At 38.4% G+C, this 16490-nt stretch overlaps 1 protein-coding gene across 13 annotated transcripts in view; it reads right to left on the bottom strand.

Annotated features, from left to right (window-relative positions):
- Nucleotides 1-16490, bottom strand: part of MECOM (MDS1 and EVI1 complex locus) — a 562907-nt gene that overhangs the window by 23140 nt on the left and 523277 nt on the right. For 6 of the 13 annotated variants that reach the window (XM_045503033.1, XM_045503028.1, XM_045503034.1 and 3 more), the window contains 5 exons: nucleotides 15627-15774; nucleotides 14156-14312; nucleotides 8427-9783; nucleotides 5661-5748; nucleotides 255-281 (listed from right to left, as the gene is read on the bottom strand). In XM_045503033.1, the coding sequence (XP_045358989.1) occupies nucleotides 255-281; nucleotides 5661-5748; nucleotides 8427-9783; nucleotides 14156-14312; nucleotides 15627-15774 (1777 nt within the window). The remainder of the gene's footprint in view (nucleotides 1-254; nucleotides 282-5660; nucleotides 5749-8426; nucleotides 9784-14155; nucleotides 14313-15626; nucleotides 15775-16490) is intronic. The other 7 variants (XM_045503029.1, XM_045503039.1, XM_045503030.1 and 4 more) reach the window with 5 other exon arrangements.

The raw sequence follows: 16490 nt of genomic DNA, 5'->3' as shown, positions 1-16490 counted from the left end.
ATCAAGGTATAATTACATGGAATGGGTCACATTTATAAAATAAACTTCTTTCTGTAAACAATTTCTAGCACACTAAATGCCCAATTAAAACGGAAGGTATTTTGCAGCTTGACAAAGCGGGAAAACTATCCGCTGAAGCCATATCATTTAATGGAAAGTGGCTCAGAATCCTTTATCATCTGTACAGCACTTTATAAGTTGTTTTCCTTTTAATGCTACATTATTTGAGTCAAAAATATAAGTAGGAAACTTACCCAAGTTCTCTGATCAGGCAGTTGGAACTGGGAGCAAAATTGAAACAAAAACAAAAAATTACTTCTGTATCAGTATCTTTATTGCAATCTATCCTTTGAGAAATTAACATTTATACGGACTTTGTAATTTTTGCTTATCATGTAACTGTACCTTGAGTAAAGGCTTTGGAAATGAAACTTAAATGTTTTTATAACACTGCTGGATTTCCTCTATTTACCTAAATTAAATTTTAGAATCAAGGTTATAAACCAGACTGTTCTTTCTTCCAAGAAAGCCAAACACTACTTACTACCACCAAATCTTAAATAGCAAAGTAGATACTTCCTTCTTATTTGTTTTTACTCACTGTAAAACAAGATTCCTAAACTTTAATAAATAAAACTTAAGCAATTTCCTGAAAAAAAATCTAGTCTCTTGCATTTTTATAATGTTAATAAGAAAGAAAATAAGATATTTACTCGAACGTGAATTATTAAGTAACAGCAAGGTAATGTGCTGGGAAATGCACTGCCTGACTTTTACAAGCATGGGACTCAGACTATTAGCAGTCAGAACACATAAGGATATTAATTAAAAGTTACCTATGTCAACTTATGACAAGAATCACTTGGGAAAACTTCAGTGAGCTGGGAGCTCTTCCAGGAAACACAAACGTTATATCCTTAAAGTTATCATTTTGCTTGGGTAAAGGAGCTATATCTTGCTTTTATAAGTTATGGTGTCTTTAATAAGGAAGATACATAGTTTTTTAAGGGTAAAAGATTTATTGCAGAGGAAATCTAACAATAAGAAACACTTTGTCAAAAGCAAAATAGAAGAAGAAGGGCAAAAGACTTAAGTAATTTTCACACCAATATATAAAAGATAACTTGGAAAAAGACTAACTTTTTCCCAGTTCTATGGGATACAGTAACAGGGTAGTCAGACACTTTAAAAAGAAGAGAATAAAAATGAAGGCATAAAGGACAGAAACAGAGTTTCTGTTGCAGATATACACAAAGCCAAACATCTGGAAATCAAATGTATTAATAACCAAAAATATATTTAAAATATAGGCAAATCAAGGAATAGCCAGTTTTACAGTAACACAATTACCAAATGATTTCTATGGCAATTTGAAAAAGCTAGCAATGTAAATGCCAAGTACCTAAAACACAAAGTAGCCAATGAAATGGACTTTCTAGAGATCGCACAATAATCCCATCCCTTCCATCTCACCTACTTGTGGCTGTCGTTCTTTTTCAAAATTATAATCTAGACTAAGACTCCCCAAACAATTTTCAACCACATTTCTAGGAAGAACGTCTATAGTACATATTTGTACCATACATTTAACTTATTTCTAAAAGAAAAACAGAAATATAAATAGTCCTCTAGTGGCCTGACACAGCAAACATACTTCTTAGAATGAAGTGAGTGAGGAATTTAGACCCCGAAAATGAAAACAAAAAACAAAACAAAACAAAATAGCAATTATCTTTTAATTTTGGTGTATGTGTTCTTATATCTTATAGACATTTTTGACAAGATTTTTTAAAATATGTATTATTATTCCAAAAGTCAGTGAGATGGCCTAATAATCTTTTAATAAAATTCAATAAAATATCAATATCGAATTAAAATATCTATTGAGGTGTTCACCTTTCATTGATTAGGAATTGTGCCCTGGGGAGGAATATGCTAGGTAGAATACAAAGACATACAAAAGTTATAAAATCAGACTTGCTCAGAGAATACCCCTGCCAAGAATTATACATATAATTATACATATACATATACATATAATTTATAATGTATAATGTATAATACATATTATACATATATTTGTATACATATATATACATAATATGTATATATAATATATATAATATATATATATATATTTCTATGTTTTCTCTAAAGCATTAAGAGTATGTGTTCCCCTTGAGGCACCTGGGTGGCTCAGTTGATTAAGCATCCAGCTTTGGCTCAGGTCATCTCACGGCTCATGACTTTGAGCCCCTCGTCAGGCTCTGTGCTGACAGTGCAGAGCCTGCTTGGAATTCTCTCTCTCTCCCTCTCTCTCTGCTTCTCCCTTACTCATACATGATGATGATATTATTATTATTACCCTGAGAAATACATAGGGAAAGCATTATTCTCACTTGGAAGATAAACATACAGAAGCCCCAGAGGGACCATGTGATTTGCTCTAGTGTACTTTAAATTGGAAAATGAAGTAATGAATAGTCTTACCCGAGCATTTATTTAGCTATGAAATAAAGGCAAGGCCTGGGAGCAGAGGCAAAGCCTTCCATTTTGGCCTTCTGCTCTGTGCCACCCTTACTGCTGCCCAATGAGGCAGTACCAAGAACACATTAAGCATCTTTCCAAGTACTTCTAGACACATCAGAGCTCCCCTAAAGAAAGTGGGCTCAGGGGATGGCAGGAGGTCATTTTACTAACGGTTCTTTACATTCAAAATGGGATACTTCCACATTCACTAATAATGAGAGCTTTTCCTCATTTAGGTCCTTCCACTTGCCAGGCACGATGTGTACCATGTTATGTACGTTAACACGAACCCATACAGCCACCCAGGTAAAGCTGGTAGGGTGTGCCCATTACGCTGATAGAGAGGCTCAGAGAGATGAACTGCGTTGGTCGAAACCTGAGCGTTTTTGCTAATAAGCAACCACAAAGCAGTCATTTTTGCCCCCAAATCCTGGCAGGTGGTCTTTGTTTTGTTTGCGTTCATTTATGGGAAAGGAGATCTTAAGGCTAGGATGGAATTGATAGAGTACTATAAAGAACAGAAGAATTCTGCTGAAACTTCAGGACATTTGAGGCAGATTTTCTGAAAGAGCAGACTATTTGGTCTGAAGGCTTGATGAAAATAGGGTGACCCAAGCTTCTCCCAGGTGACAGTCTTTATTCCACCTGTAGCCCAGTGATATATGGCCATTACACATGAAAACAGCTACAATGTTTATAAAAATAATAAAATATTTCTGTAATAGTTGGTAAACAGCCTCTGCTCCAAGAACCCTGACTTGCCCCCCTACCGTCCTGGCCTCATCTCAAAAGACCCTTCAGACAGCCTGCCAGCCAACAACTGCGGCATTAACATTGGTGCAGCAAGGACTTCCAAGATCCTGCTCCATAATTCCAGGAGTCCATTCCGATTGGTCAGTATTCATGACATATGAGGTATTAAATATGTTGATTATCACTCATGGGTCCTGTTCTAAAACAGCAATAGGCAGTCACTTCCACCAAGACTTGACATTCTGGAAACACACACTGCCACTGTGCTCCTACAGGCATGTTTGCGAGGCTCTGAGGGAATGACTGCTGTTCTCGAAGTATTGCACATACATCTCATCATGTGTGATCCTTCACTCACTTTGCAAATAATAAAAGATAGCACATTTTCTTATATTATGTGATTAAAAATATGCACATACTGTAACACTTGTATGCACATGTAGAGCTATTGGTAGGTAAAATTGTTCATCTTATGAACTAGGAAATTTACTTTGGCTAGTTAAAAATCTGAATTTCAGAGGGAATAGGGACTTTACACCCAACTCCTTCATCCTACAGATAAGGAACTAAGAGCCAGATAGACTGTCACTCAAGGACCCTGAATCCCATCTTTTTTCCATCCGTTACACCATATACCCATAGCACTTCATTTTGAAGTGATTGATTAGTTACTAAATTTTAAAGATAATTAGAATATGAAAACAATTTGATTCTTATAACTAAACATATATAACTATAATATCCCTGTGAGCGTTTAGTTATAATCAGAAAGTAACTATCAAAAAGATACACTTTTCGTACAATATCTGACACAAAATGCATGCAATGTTCATCTTCCTTAGCCCATGAGGCCTAAACGTGCAATTTAAATCAACCTAAATGTAGGGGCGCCTGGGTGGCGCAGTCGGTTAAGCGTCCGACTTCAGCCAGGTCACGATTTCGCGGTCTGTGAGTTCGAGCCCCGCGTCGGGCTCTGGGCTGATGGCTCAGAGCCTGGAGCCTGTTTCCGATTCTGTGTCTCCCTCTCTCTCTGCCCCTCCCCCGTTCATGCTCTGTCTCTCTCTGTCCCAAAAATAAATAAACATTGAAAAAAAAAATTTAAATCAACCTAAATGTAAAATATAAATACCTGATAAACATTTATTATTTTATAACTCTTTTCTTTTCCATAAGGTAATTATAAAAATCATATCATTCCTTAGCCTTTCCACATAAAATGAATAGTGACTGGAATATTTCTAACCCTTTTACTACTAAATCATGAATTTCCTCACTTTGAAATAGAATTTTTGAACAATGATAGGTTTCTCCAGCTAACCCGAAGATGGTACTTCAGTTCTCATACTCTGTTATTCGGGACGTTGGGGAAGTACTTGAAAAATTGACGAAAAGGTAGCAGAGAGGGAGGGGGTAGAAGGGCAGGGAGAGTCACATTCCAAGATAATTTAATTACCTCACAACTTTCTATAAGACATCTTGCATAAAATTCCACCAGTTTTATTAGAGGAGCACAATTTTTAGTTTGAATATGTTGAAACACAATAAATTAGTTCACTGATTTTAAGCATTTTCATAAAAATTTTGCTTACCATCTATAAAGACCAGAGCTTATAACCTTTAAAATCAGAAATAAGGAAAACAAAATATCAGGTTAAAAAAAATGTTTAAGATGTTTGTATATTTGTTCTTTCAATACAATTCTCTACATTTTGATTGATAGGTAAACCAGTTTTTAAAAATAACCAAATACGTAAGGAGATAGAAATGAGCCAATTAGATGGCCCTGCTTTGTATTCTTCTTGTGATGAGAAACTGTATATATTTTGATAAATGGACACAGCCCCATTCAGCAAATAGCTCTGTGTATTGTGGTAAATTCTTGTGCAATTACAGAACTTCGCTGGAATGCCCAGTGGTCTCTAGATAAATTCCTTCACCCTCTATGGTAACAACTTGTCAGGTAGACTCATTTCCTGTTTTTTATCTAAGCACTAAAGGACTTCAAGGACCTTCATGAGTTTGGGACGAGTCACAGTCTGACCCATCTCTTATTATCAGTAATTTTTAAACACACAAAAAAAAACTTCAATATTTATTTTCTTAACTGAATTTTGTTCACTCCAAAATATACTTTGGATCGGTAAGTAGTTAGCAGGAGACAATAATTGTACACCCCAAAACATGTTATTTTTCCACATATATTAATTTTTTTCTTTAAAGAGTTTGGGTTTTAATTCTGCTAGAATTTCCTGTGTTCTTCCATACCAGCGTCATAGGAAATCCTAATGTTCTCAAGATTTCTTTCATTTCATTGCACCTGCTTTTCAGGATCAACAAGTTAGTTTACAAGCTTGAAGTCTCAAATTCAAAATACTTACTTGTGGGTGAAATAAGAATCCTGGCGAAGGTCTCAAGTATTTCTCTTTTAAAGCTTCAAGTGGGTCAGTTAGTTTTCTTTTCTCTACTCTGAAAGGTTAAAATTAGTTTTTGAAGATGAATCAGTCTCATATATCAATCGCTACATAATTACTGACATTTAAACAGCTAACAATAAAACAAATGGTAGATTTCTGGGAAGCACACTAATAAAAATATAAAGACATCTGTTCAGCTCTTGAAGAATACTCATGGCACTTCTAGGCGCTCATAGAAAGAAGGTCCTATTCACAATGGTAAAATCCTATTGGGTGACTAGTAACAATAATAATGAGGAAATATAAAAACTGAAGAGTCATGAAACCGGAGGCTTGGTTACAGATTTGTACCTTTCCATTTCAAATGCAGACAAGGAGGCTTGATGATTTTGAAATCATGAGGACAGAGCTCATTCTGAAAATTAAAGTCATTTTCTGCCAAGAAAGTGTTCCCCTAGACATTCGTTATATTTCCCCCATACTTGCCAATGAGGGCAAGAGAGTTTCTAAGCACCTATGCATTCTGCTCCCCTCTCTTTGAGGTCCCTCTTTTGGATGCCACTGCTGATAAACAGGGCAGGCAAAAGGGGGTGGAGGGAAAAGGAAGAGGAAATTTTTGAAGATAAATATAAAAATTATCGGCATATCCCTTCTGCTTTCTAAATGTTTGTTATTCTATTTTCTATTAAGTATGCAGGAAGTGACATCATGGATTAAATTAATTTCTTTTACCAACTGTTGATACATTTGTTTTTAAGAACCGTTGAATAAGCACGCTTCTAAAATAGAATCAAAATTAATAAAAACAGCTACCACTTCTTGAAAGTTTATAGATGCTATGTTTTGCATACACTATGTCACTTACTGAAACAGGTCTCTTATACCCATTTTATGAATTAAAAAAAAAAAAGAACAACTTTAAGACATGGGAAAGCTGAGATTTCAACTCAGGTCTTGCACTAAAACTGGTGTTTAGGCATTTCATGACTTGGGTAGAATGACAGGCCTAGGTCCCTTATTCGGATTGAAACACCAGGGAGAAGACTGAGTTTTGAGTAAGCAAGGGGCAGAGAGGGTTAGGATGTGACGGAGAAGAGTGTAATGGGTGTGTGGAGGAATTGGAAACCCATTGCCACTGGGAGGGTCTGAGGAAAAAAAAAAAAAAAGTCTAAGGGATTATCTTCACAAAGGGCTGAGATGTATCACTGAGTTGGAAATACAACCTCACTGGCAATGGGTAACACACAATCTACACCCCAAATATGGAAGTTCTGTTTTCCCTTCTTTTACCTCTCTTATGGAGACTGCCACAAGAATTAAGACATAATAATTGGGGGGCGCCTGGGTGGCGCAGTCGGTTAAGCGTCCGACTTCAGCCAGGTCACGATCTCGCGGTCCGTGAGTTCGAGCCCCGCGTCAGGCTCTGGGCTGATGGCTCAGAGCCTGGAGCCTGTTTCCAATTCTGTGTCTCCCTCTCTCTCTGCCCCTCCCCCATTCATACTCTGTCTCTCTCTGTCCCAAAAATAAATAAACGTTGAAAAAAAAAAAAGACATAATAATTGGGAAAAAGTGCACAGGCATGGTACTGATGGCTCGGAAAATATTTTTGCAGTGCCCTTTTCAATCCCCTTCAAGCTGGGGGGGGGGGGGGCGGGGAGGTGGGGTAGCGCTCAACATACCGGCAATATTTCTTAGTTAATGTATTATAGATAATACAGGTAGAAAAGGAATCTTTGGTGAAAAGAGTTTGCGGCTCTAGTACTTATTAAGTAATAGGAACTCAATGAGTATTGTTGAATGAAAGAGTAGCACAAACTTGTTCGTGAAAGAGAATCAGGCAAAAATACGAAAATAGTCTCATCTTACACAAGTCCAATAAGCAATTATCCATGCCTTCCATTAATTCTTGACATTGTTCAAGACTCGAATGAGAAAGTAGATGTGAAAATGCTTGGTAATATTTAAAATACACAATAAGCATAATTACTATTATTCATACTTTTAAAGAAAGCTGGTATTTAAAAAATAAATAAATCATTCTGAATGTCAAGTGAGTGTTAACAGAATACTGTCTATAGGCTTTTTATTAAGCATATATGTTTCCCCCCCCCCCCAAGGACTTTTGGATGCATCAAAGAAAACTGGGTAACGAAGGTATTAAACAGTGACGTGTCTTTCAAAACCAGCCACTCACATGATACACAAAACATTTTTGTGATTGATATTTCACTTACTTTGGCTTCCTAGGAGATTTATTTAGAGACAGAATCTGAGCGGTACTTATTAAGGACATGTTGGTCGGTTAACAAAGAGAAAACGCATGCTGTTCTACATCCCACCTCATTCCAAATATCCTGACCCGCTTGAGTACCCACACATATTTGCATTAATCCTTCAGGAGCCTCATTCTTCTGCCACTTGACAGCTTGCTTTAAATATGGCTTTCCCATATTTTCCACTTAAAAAATGTGTTCAAAAATAAATTTATTGTCAGGGGAAAGAACTCTGTGGGCCTCATCCAAAACCCCAAATTCAGAGACATCCAAAAATAAGTCCAAACTTAATGAGTTGACCGTCTGAATAAAAAATGAATTCACTAGATCAAACAACTTTACTCTCTGCCTTGTAATAATAACAAAAATGGTTTGTTAAAAGCCACGGCTTTCAACTGCAAACCCTGCCCTTTGTACACACGTCGTCCACATGTAATCGTCTCCTGTCCACCCTTACCTGTAAATAGGGTCCATAAAGAAAGGAGTGGGTCTAGCATGCTGCAAGGAACCATCTGATGCTGGTCTTGGTTCAATGCTGCTTCCTTTCTTTTCCCCAAACACGTGGTTTTTACGAGGCTCGGTCAGCTTTGTCCCACTGGCTCTACTCCTACTGCCCATGCTTAGATCCAGGGGCTGGTCTTGGCTTGTGGCAGGTGTTGCTGGAGGCTTGGAGGGGACTGGAGTCAAGGGCTTCTCGTCCTTTCGCTTAGTGGTGAGATCAAAGGGAGACTCAGAGCTTCCCTTCTGCAGTTTCTTTACTTCACTTGGTGATTGGGGTTCCATTTTCAAAGGTAACGATCTCAAGTCTCTATCAGGAAATGGGTACATTGATTGAGAGAATGCTGGAAAAAACGGGAGGGGAAACATGGAAGGGTAAGGTAAAGCTCCAACTTTTTTGTCTTGCAGCCCCACCAGTCCTGTTGAACCAAAGTATTTTTCAGCAATAGAAGCAATAGCTTTTATAGAATCATTCACAGCTCCTGACACCGCAGTTTGCTCCTCTAAAGATGGTGAGAAAATGGAATGATTGCTGTATTCTTTCTTATTATGTATTGAAGCCAGATTCTGAAGCGGGCTTACTTTGTCTTTGAACATTTTACCATTTTCTTTAAATTTCTCTTTATCACTTTCAATGTCACTTTCCAGATCAGAGCCAGAGGTTGTTTCCAGGTCACTGCCACTTGGCGTACTGACATCATCAAGGTCACTACTCTCTGACTGGTCACTGATTTTCTCAAGGGGCCTCTCTTCAGAGGACCTCTCGGGCTGGAGCTCCACTGGCTTATTGTCCCCTACAGGTGGGTGTTTAGATAGTGCCTTCAAAATATCCTGTGTAGCTGGCAGTATCTGAGGATGTGTCATGAGGGGACTTTGACTTTTGTTTGTCTGTTCAGTACTTGATAGTCCTTTAACAGGAGAACTAGCAGGTATCAAAGGAGGCCTGTGGTACAAGCCGGAAGGAAACAGACCAGGGAAGCTAAAAGAAAATCCAGGAGCTGTTGGAAAGGTAAGACCAGCAGGATGCCTATTGGCACCAAAATAGTCAGCAAGGCCCGGGTTGGCATGACTCATATTAACCATGGACGTTTTATCCATAGCTGGGGTTCCAGGAAGTGAAATGCCTTGGCCAAAAAATCCACCTGCCGCAAAATGGTTCTTGCCCTCACAAAACCTCCTGTGTTTATTTAAGGAAGACGTAGTGCTGAACATTTGTCCACAGTCTTTGCACTTGATTTGGGTTCTGCAATCAGCATGCATGCGCTTATGACGACAAAGGTTTGAAAACTGAGTATAGGATTTATGGCAGACCTCACCTGTGTGCAAACAACAAAAGAGAATCTCAGGCTTTATGGCAATTGCTTCTGAATTTAGCAAATATCACAATTGGTTTACCCAAAATTGCAATTAGGAAGCCAGGAAAAGTTGTTGGAGGTACGAATCTGGGTACTCCCAACACAGAAAACCCCATGTCACTAGATTCCAAAGCAAGGCATCCAACCTGACAAATGTCTTGAGGCAGCACAAATATTTCATATATAAATATATTTAAATATTTTGTCATCCCCATTGCAAAATATTTTTTCATATTTGTGTATTTAAATATTTATAGCAAAGTCCAATTCCAGCATGCATTGACTTCCCACCCCATTGCTACCCTCATAGAATCTTACAAATTCAAGTCTCAAGGCGTACTAAACATAAAACATAACAGGAACCCCTTTAAAATTTTAGACCACTTAAAGACTTCTAAGTCGTAGGCACCAAAACAAAATAAAACAGCCTTTCCCTCGACCAGAAACTTTACCTTCATTCCCTCTCCCCCTGGGGAAAAAGCCTGTGACTGCCCTACCATTATTTAATTTGTATTATATCATATGCTCTCATCATTCACACATCAAAGCCACACAACAATGCACATTGTGTATTCTGAGACATTTTTAACAATCATTTTCATGATTTGAGAAAGACTGACATAATTTACAATGGCTCTATTTTAAGCCTGCAAAGGAAGCTAAATTGAATGTGGTCCATCCTGCATTGCTGGTTCCCATGAACTATGATCACGTCCTCTGACTTCCCCTCACACCAGTGGTTGTGCTAACCTTCCTGCATTTATGAAACCCCCGTCCTTGGGAAATACGTCCACTTGTTGTCATATCTTCGCCGGTTATCTCAGGGCTTGACTTCTATGTGGGTTAGCCAACTACGGTAAGCAAGGAGAGTGTTCTGAGTGCTCTAATCCAGAAAGAACACGGCAGGGCACGGCTGGGAAAGAACCCTCTTCGCGGAAAATTTGCCAAAAAAGTAGAACATCTTCCTCCTCACAGATGAGAGAACAGATCTAAGTGTATTTTAAGACCAAACTTCGTAACCTTTAAAAACTTCTTTGCTGGGTAAGAATTCCCCTCACTTCGCAGTCCGGCAGGATTATAGTATCCATTTCCTAAGCATCACATTTTTTTTTATCTGACTTTAGTAGAGGTGAATCCGCTTTATGTGTGAGCTTACTTTAACAATCCCGTGCACGTTTGATACATGCAGAAACATGATATGCCTTGTTGGTGATTACTGAAACAAATTTATATAAGAAATTAAATTGAAGACAAAATACGACATTTATTGCTTTCACGTGATGGCTGCCTTTGAGCGCAGAGTGGTTGAACTCCTAAGTTAAAGCAGTAATAGTTGAAAAAAAAAAAACTCGAAGGAGATTTTATAGATGTTCAATCATGCAAAACTCACCCAAAAGTTGGATTATCCCACACACCACCAAACAGGAAGTACCAAGTGATCCCATAATATTTCTTTTACTACTAATGATTAAAATGCATTGCTGCATATATCACTGCACTTAGTAATAGTTAAGGAGCTTTCAACTGTGGGATGATTCATGACATTATAGAGGCTGTAACATGCATTTTCATGGGAAGAGAAGATGTGAGTGATTTCTTTTCAAATTATTCTACTGGAATATATTGACCAGAGACTACTTTAAAAGTATATACTAGTAACCATACACAATAAATACACATGCTATTTAAATTCTTTGATACACTAATTAAAACCATATGATGTAGAGGGTAGAAACATGAGGCTTTCGCTGGTTATACTAATTCAGCTATGCACAATAACAAGAAATAGTAAATAAAATGTCGTTGGAATTATAAAAGTTCACTCATCAAGAAAGTAACACCTCTCCTCTGGGCATTAAAAGGCGTTGAGAAAACGTCTTGATGGGTATTCAACCACGGCATAAACTTTTGAAAGGTTTGCAAGTGTTTGGCAAAGAAATGTTGCTCTCTCTATTCCTTTCTTATACCTGGATGGGTTGAAGAAAATCAGGAGCTTCTCTACATCGGAGTAACAGAAGGTGCATTAGACTTTCCTGGTTGCCACCCCGTGTTACACAGATGAGCGATGTCTGTGTCAGGTCTTAAGAACAGAGAATCTGGGATGTTTCCTTAGGTGGAGGCTTTGTTTTCCTCACTTGAATGTCTGGCCTGGCCCAAGACTAACCACCAGGCCTCCAGGTAAACGGCTCAATTGATGTTGAAGTCTATACTGTACTGTAATTTTCTCAGTAATAGGAATTAGCCAGCAGTTAACATTGCATTTTTCTACTTATTAAACAAATTAAGAGGTATTTTGAATATGTTCAGCCTATTAGAGCATGTGGTTTCTATTTGGGAAGGCTGGAGGTTTCTGCAAAGGCAGTGAGTAATTACCTTAGCACTGGTGACTTTGGGCTCAAGCTTGGCGGTACACTGTAATAAGAGACAGTTGCCATAAACACACCAGTGGGGGTAAATCGTGGTGTGTGGCCTTCTGGTGAGAAACAGATATCAACTCTAGGTGAACCTCCTCCACTCCCAATCTCCACACCAACTCTCCTCTTTTGTTCTGAAATTACATGGCTATTATTCATAATTACCCCATGGTTCTCTGTCAGATTTTACATTTGAAGAATTCCATCTGCTATTTAAATTTACCAATAATTACTGAAAATCCATTTGTGGCAAATAGTTGTGCAAGCTGATTGGAAAGGGACACCCTATAGTGCTTTAAAATGAAACACTTGATTTCAACACAATTAAAATTCCAGATCCCAGAACCTTAGATAATAGGAATCTATATTTTCCAACTTTTAGCTTAAATAATAGAGAAATCATTAAGTCATTAAATACAGAATCCGTTCAGTCTATTTTTTCCCACCAAGACACAATAAGCGTACCAAAATTTGTTTCTGAGGAATCAGAAATACATGAGTTATTTATGCCTGTAACACTACGAAGTACATTTTTAAGGGCGTCACAACCTAGAGTCCGAAACGCCTTTATGAGACAAGAAGTCTAAAATTTCTATTGTATACTTTATTTCCTGTGATTTCTAACAGAGCTCCCCCCAAGGGAGACTAGAGCACCCTTTTGTTTATCAGCTGGTCATCTTCACTCCACCCAGGGTACAGGAGAACCCTGTAGGAGCAAAACAAGACTCTAAGCTGGAAAGGGGAAAAAAAAGCTCTCCTGTTGCTTGGAAGCACAAAAGAGGACTGTGTCGAGCTAAAAATGAGGAGAGTTAGTCTCTGGCATCTGTGTGTTGGCACCAAAAATTATGTTTTTGCCCATCAGGTCCTGTAGTAGTGTCTCATATACCTACTACAAATTATTGAGTATTTGTCAGAAAAAAAAAAAAATGTTTTCTAAGAGTTCCCACGTCAGAGGTTTTGCCAACTACTGAGTATGCCTCGATCATTTCCATGCTCATCTGCATACAAAATCAGTCTTAAAGTTTGCAGCGCAACTCAGTGAGTCAGTATTTATAAGCCCAGCTGAGCAATGGATCAAAAGAAGTCCAGAGTCATTGCTCAGATCGACTGAAAACAACTGATTTGCTTTATGAAATATTTCAGCACAATACAGGGAACAGGAGTGGGTGGACGGAAGAAGCAAATGAGCGCGGAGTTTTACTTTATGTGGAGTGTGTTACTAAAGTGCTCCGTACAGGGACCTTCTAGGTAGGTGGTCAGATTGGATGTCTTCTGAACACACACTGCCAGTAAATTTGCTTTAGTGTAGTGGCTTATAGAAGCAGTGTGTCCACCATCAAAGTGAAAATGTTCTGCTTTTCAAGTAACTGGTAGTTCTTACCAACCTGCAGCCGGTGATTGGTAACAATGTGTAGATTAAGGGGAGTCTTATTCCTCCCTCCCACTCCCCCCCCCCCACACACACACACTCACTCACTCTCTCACAGTCACAGCCTACTTGACAAGTGGGGCTCTTCCAGCCTTTCTGATCCAGAATAGGTTTTTATCACTTCATCTTACTTATGGCATTTGCCATTTGCTGTTTTACAAAGCCATGACCATTTTCAGTGGAAGACAAATCTGGTTCTCTCTATTAAACCCTATAACCTGGGGAGGCTTCCCTTTCATTATTTAATGACTTGTCTTTTCTCTACTTGTTACTGATTTCATCTAATAGAAAACACCCCAGGAATTATAAACAAGATACCATGGATCTGGGTGTAAAAGATGTTCTTGTAATAGAAAAATAGCCCAACTGGATTGGACCATAAATAGCTAATGCAGAGACCCTTCTATGGCCATGCGGCCATCTCCTGATCACAGTGCCTTTCGGATGAGAGACAGATGCAGGAAGGAGGGCTGGAGTGTTAAAAACTTACAGATAAAGGGCTTCACACTGCTGTGGATGTGCTTGTGTTGTTTGAGGCCCGACGAAGTGGCAAACGTTTTGCCACACTCCGGGCACGCGTGGGCCCGGGCACCAACATGCTGAGAGCGAATGTGCCGCTGGAGGTTGCTAGGGTCCGTGAAAACCTGCTAGGAAATGAGTACTGATTAATCAAGAAACTTAATTCAAGGACACAATAACGAAGACCAGGAATGACTCAAGAAGGAATTTTGTTTATTTATTTTGTTTTTGTTTATTTGTTTTCCCCAAAGACCAAAAGAAAGTCATATTCCCAAAGCATGAGCTCCTCTCGGAGAGGGACTGTAAATTATTCAGATCTATATCCTTAGCAGGAAATGTCCATCGGTATCAGTTGAACGAAATAATTAATGGCATGATAGACCACAGTCAAGATCTTCTTGATCCCATTTAGAGTGATTAGGGTTGAAAAATAAAATGCCAGCCAAGACATTATTTAAAATGGTATGTTACTTCCATCCTTTAAACCAAAACACACTATGTACGAAATTGGGGGGATTTTTACGAAAGTATCTCAAATCTATTCAAGGAGTTCTCCCAGAGATAATGCTAACACTGTTTCAAGCAAGGTACCATTAAGCTAAAACCATTCCTTTAAACATTGTACTAAAAAAAGAAGAAAAGAAGAGAAGAGAAGAGAAGAGAAGAGAAGAGAAGAGCAAAAGTCACCCACACTTCTGGGAGCAAAGCATCTCTAAAGATAATTTCAAGTATCACAATTTCCACTGGCATGAAGAAAGATATTCAAATGCTATAAAAAGGTTTTGGAAATAGAAATCAACTTAATAACATCAGAGCACCTTTTAGTTAGTTGAGAGCCATGAACATTAAATGATGTGAACTACTGTTTCCATGTTTCAGAGTCATGGTCAAGGTAAAGTGCTTCACTGCACCCTTATGCTGCTCAGCAGTGGCCACTAAGGCAGGCCACTAAGGCACTGTGCTCTTAATTAGAACCAAGTCATGATTTATGGTGGGGACTTGGGTGGAAAAATCTGCAAATGTAGGAGTCTCCTATTCTTTCTGAATAGGCATTCAGAAACTTTATGTGACTTCCTCGCAAACTGCTATTAAAAGAAATCAGTAATGTGCATTGGATACAATTTTCATTCTCCATAAGGCTATAAAACAACCCCACACTGGCAAGCCAGTAGCGGAACCAGGAATTTACCAAGGATGTCTGACACCTAGTTCTGGAACTCACCATTAAGCCTCACTTCCTCCCTTACAAAAATAAAAGGGTACCCACTAAGTGTTTTTATACACTGTACTAATGCCTTTTAGCATACAACACTCAGTCTACTTTTCTCAAGATATTTATAGTTTCCCCTCTCAAGGGTTGTTTTTATATATCATAGCAAGTGATGGATTAAGAGAGAGCAGGATGACAGAGAGAGGCCAAGTAGTCTACAAATTCACTGTACCTTGGCACAGTTTTCACATTCATAGTGCTTTCCACTGTCATGTGACATCTGGTGGCGAATTAAATTGGACTTCCAGTTAAATGCCTTGGGACACTGATCGCACTTGTATTCCCTCTCTTCAGTATGTGACAACATGTGTTTCTCCAGGCTGTTAAGAGAACAATTGGTTGAATAAGACACGGTGACAAAGAATACATTCATAAACAGAATGTCATTTTATTGCTAATCCAACTGGCAACTAAAGAAATGAGAAGGAAAAGGAGTTGAGGTGAGAGAAGAGAAGAAACAAAGAGAAGAAACAGGCTCACAACAGACGAAAGAACATTTATTCTTCCTAGACTGTGTCCTTCACTAACACAGAGAAGTACCCCTGTTGTTTGAAAATAAATCTGATATAGCTATCGGGGATTAGTTGCCAAGTTAGAGGCACGATAAACGACTAGCTAATTGCCCAGTTCTGGATTCACCACACCATTCTAAGGGCAACACACATTGCTAATACCCACTTAATTCAAACACAAACACTGAAACTGAAGATCTTCCAAACATGCTTAAGAACATGCAGGCAGGTATCCTTTCTAATATGTAACCTCTAGATTCAAAAAGGTACTTTTGTTTCTACCCATATCTCCAAGTGGAAAAGTGAGTTGTAGCCTAACTATTCAGCAAGCAACTTCCCAAAATAACCCTGAGACGGATGGATGAATGGATGGCCCTGCCGATGAGCGATGAATGGATATGTGTATACATAGATATAGAAGCATATGTATATAGCGCCTATGAATTAGGGAGGAAAGAAAATGTGTAATAATATAAGTGGATGCACTATTAAAGCCCTTCAAAAGAAAAACGGAGTTAGAAGTT

Source organism: Leopardus geoffroyi, chromosome C2 (genome assembly GCF_018350155.1).
Source record: "Leopardus geoffroyi isolate Oge1 chromosome C2, O.geoffroyi_Oge1_pat1.0, whole genome shotgun sequence".
Taxonomy (NCBI): domain Eukaryota; kingdom Metazoa; phylum Chordata; class Mammalia; order Carnivora; family Felidae; genus Leopardus; species Leopardus geoffroyi.
Note: the sequence above shows the minus strand (reverse complement) of the source record. Positions and strands in the feature narration are given on the sequence as shown.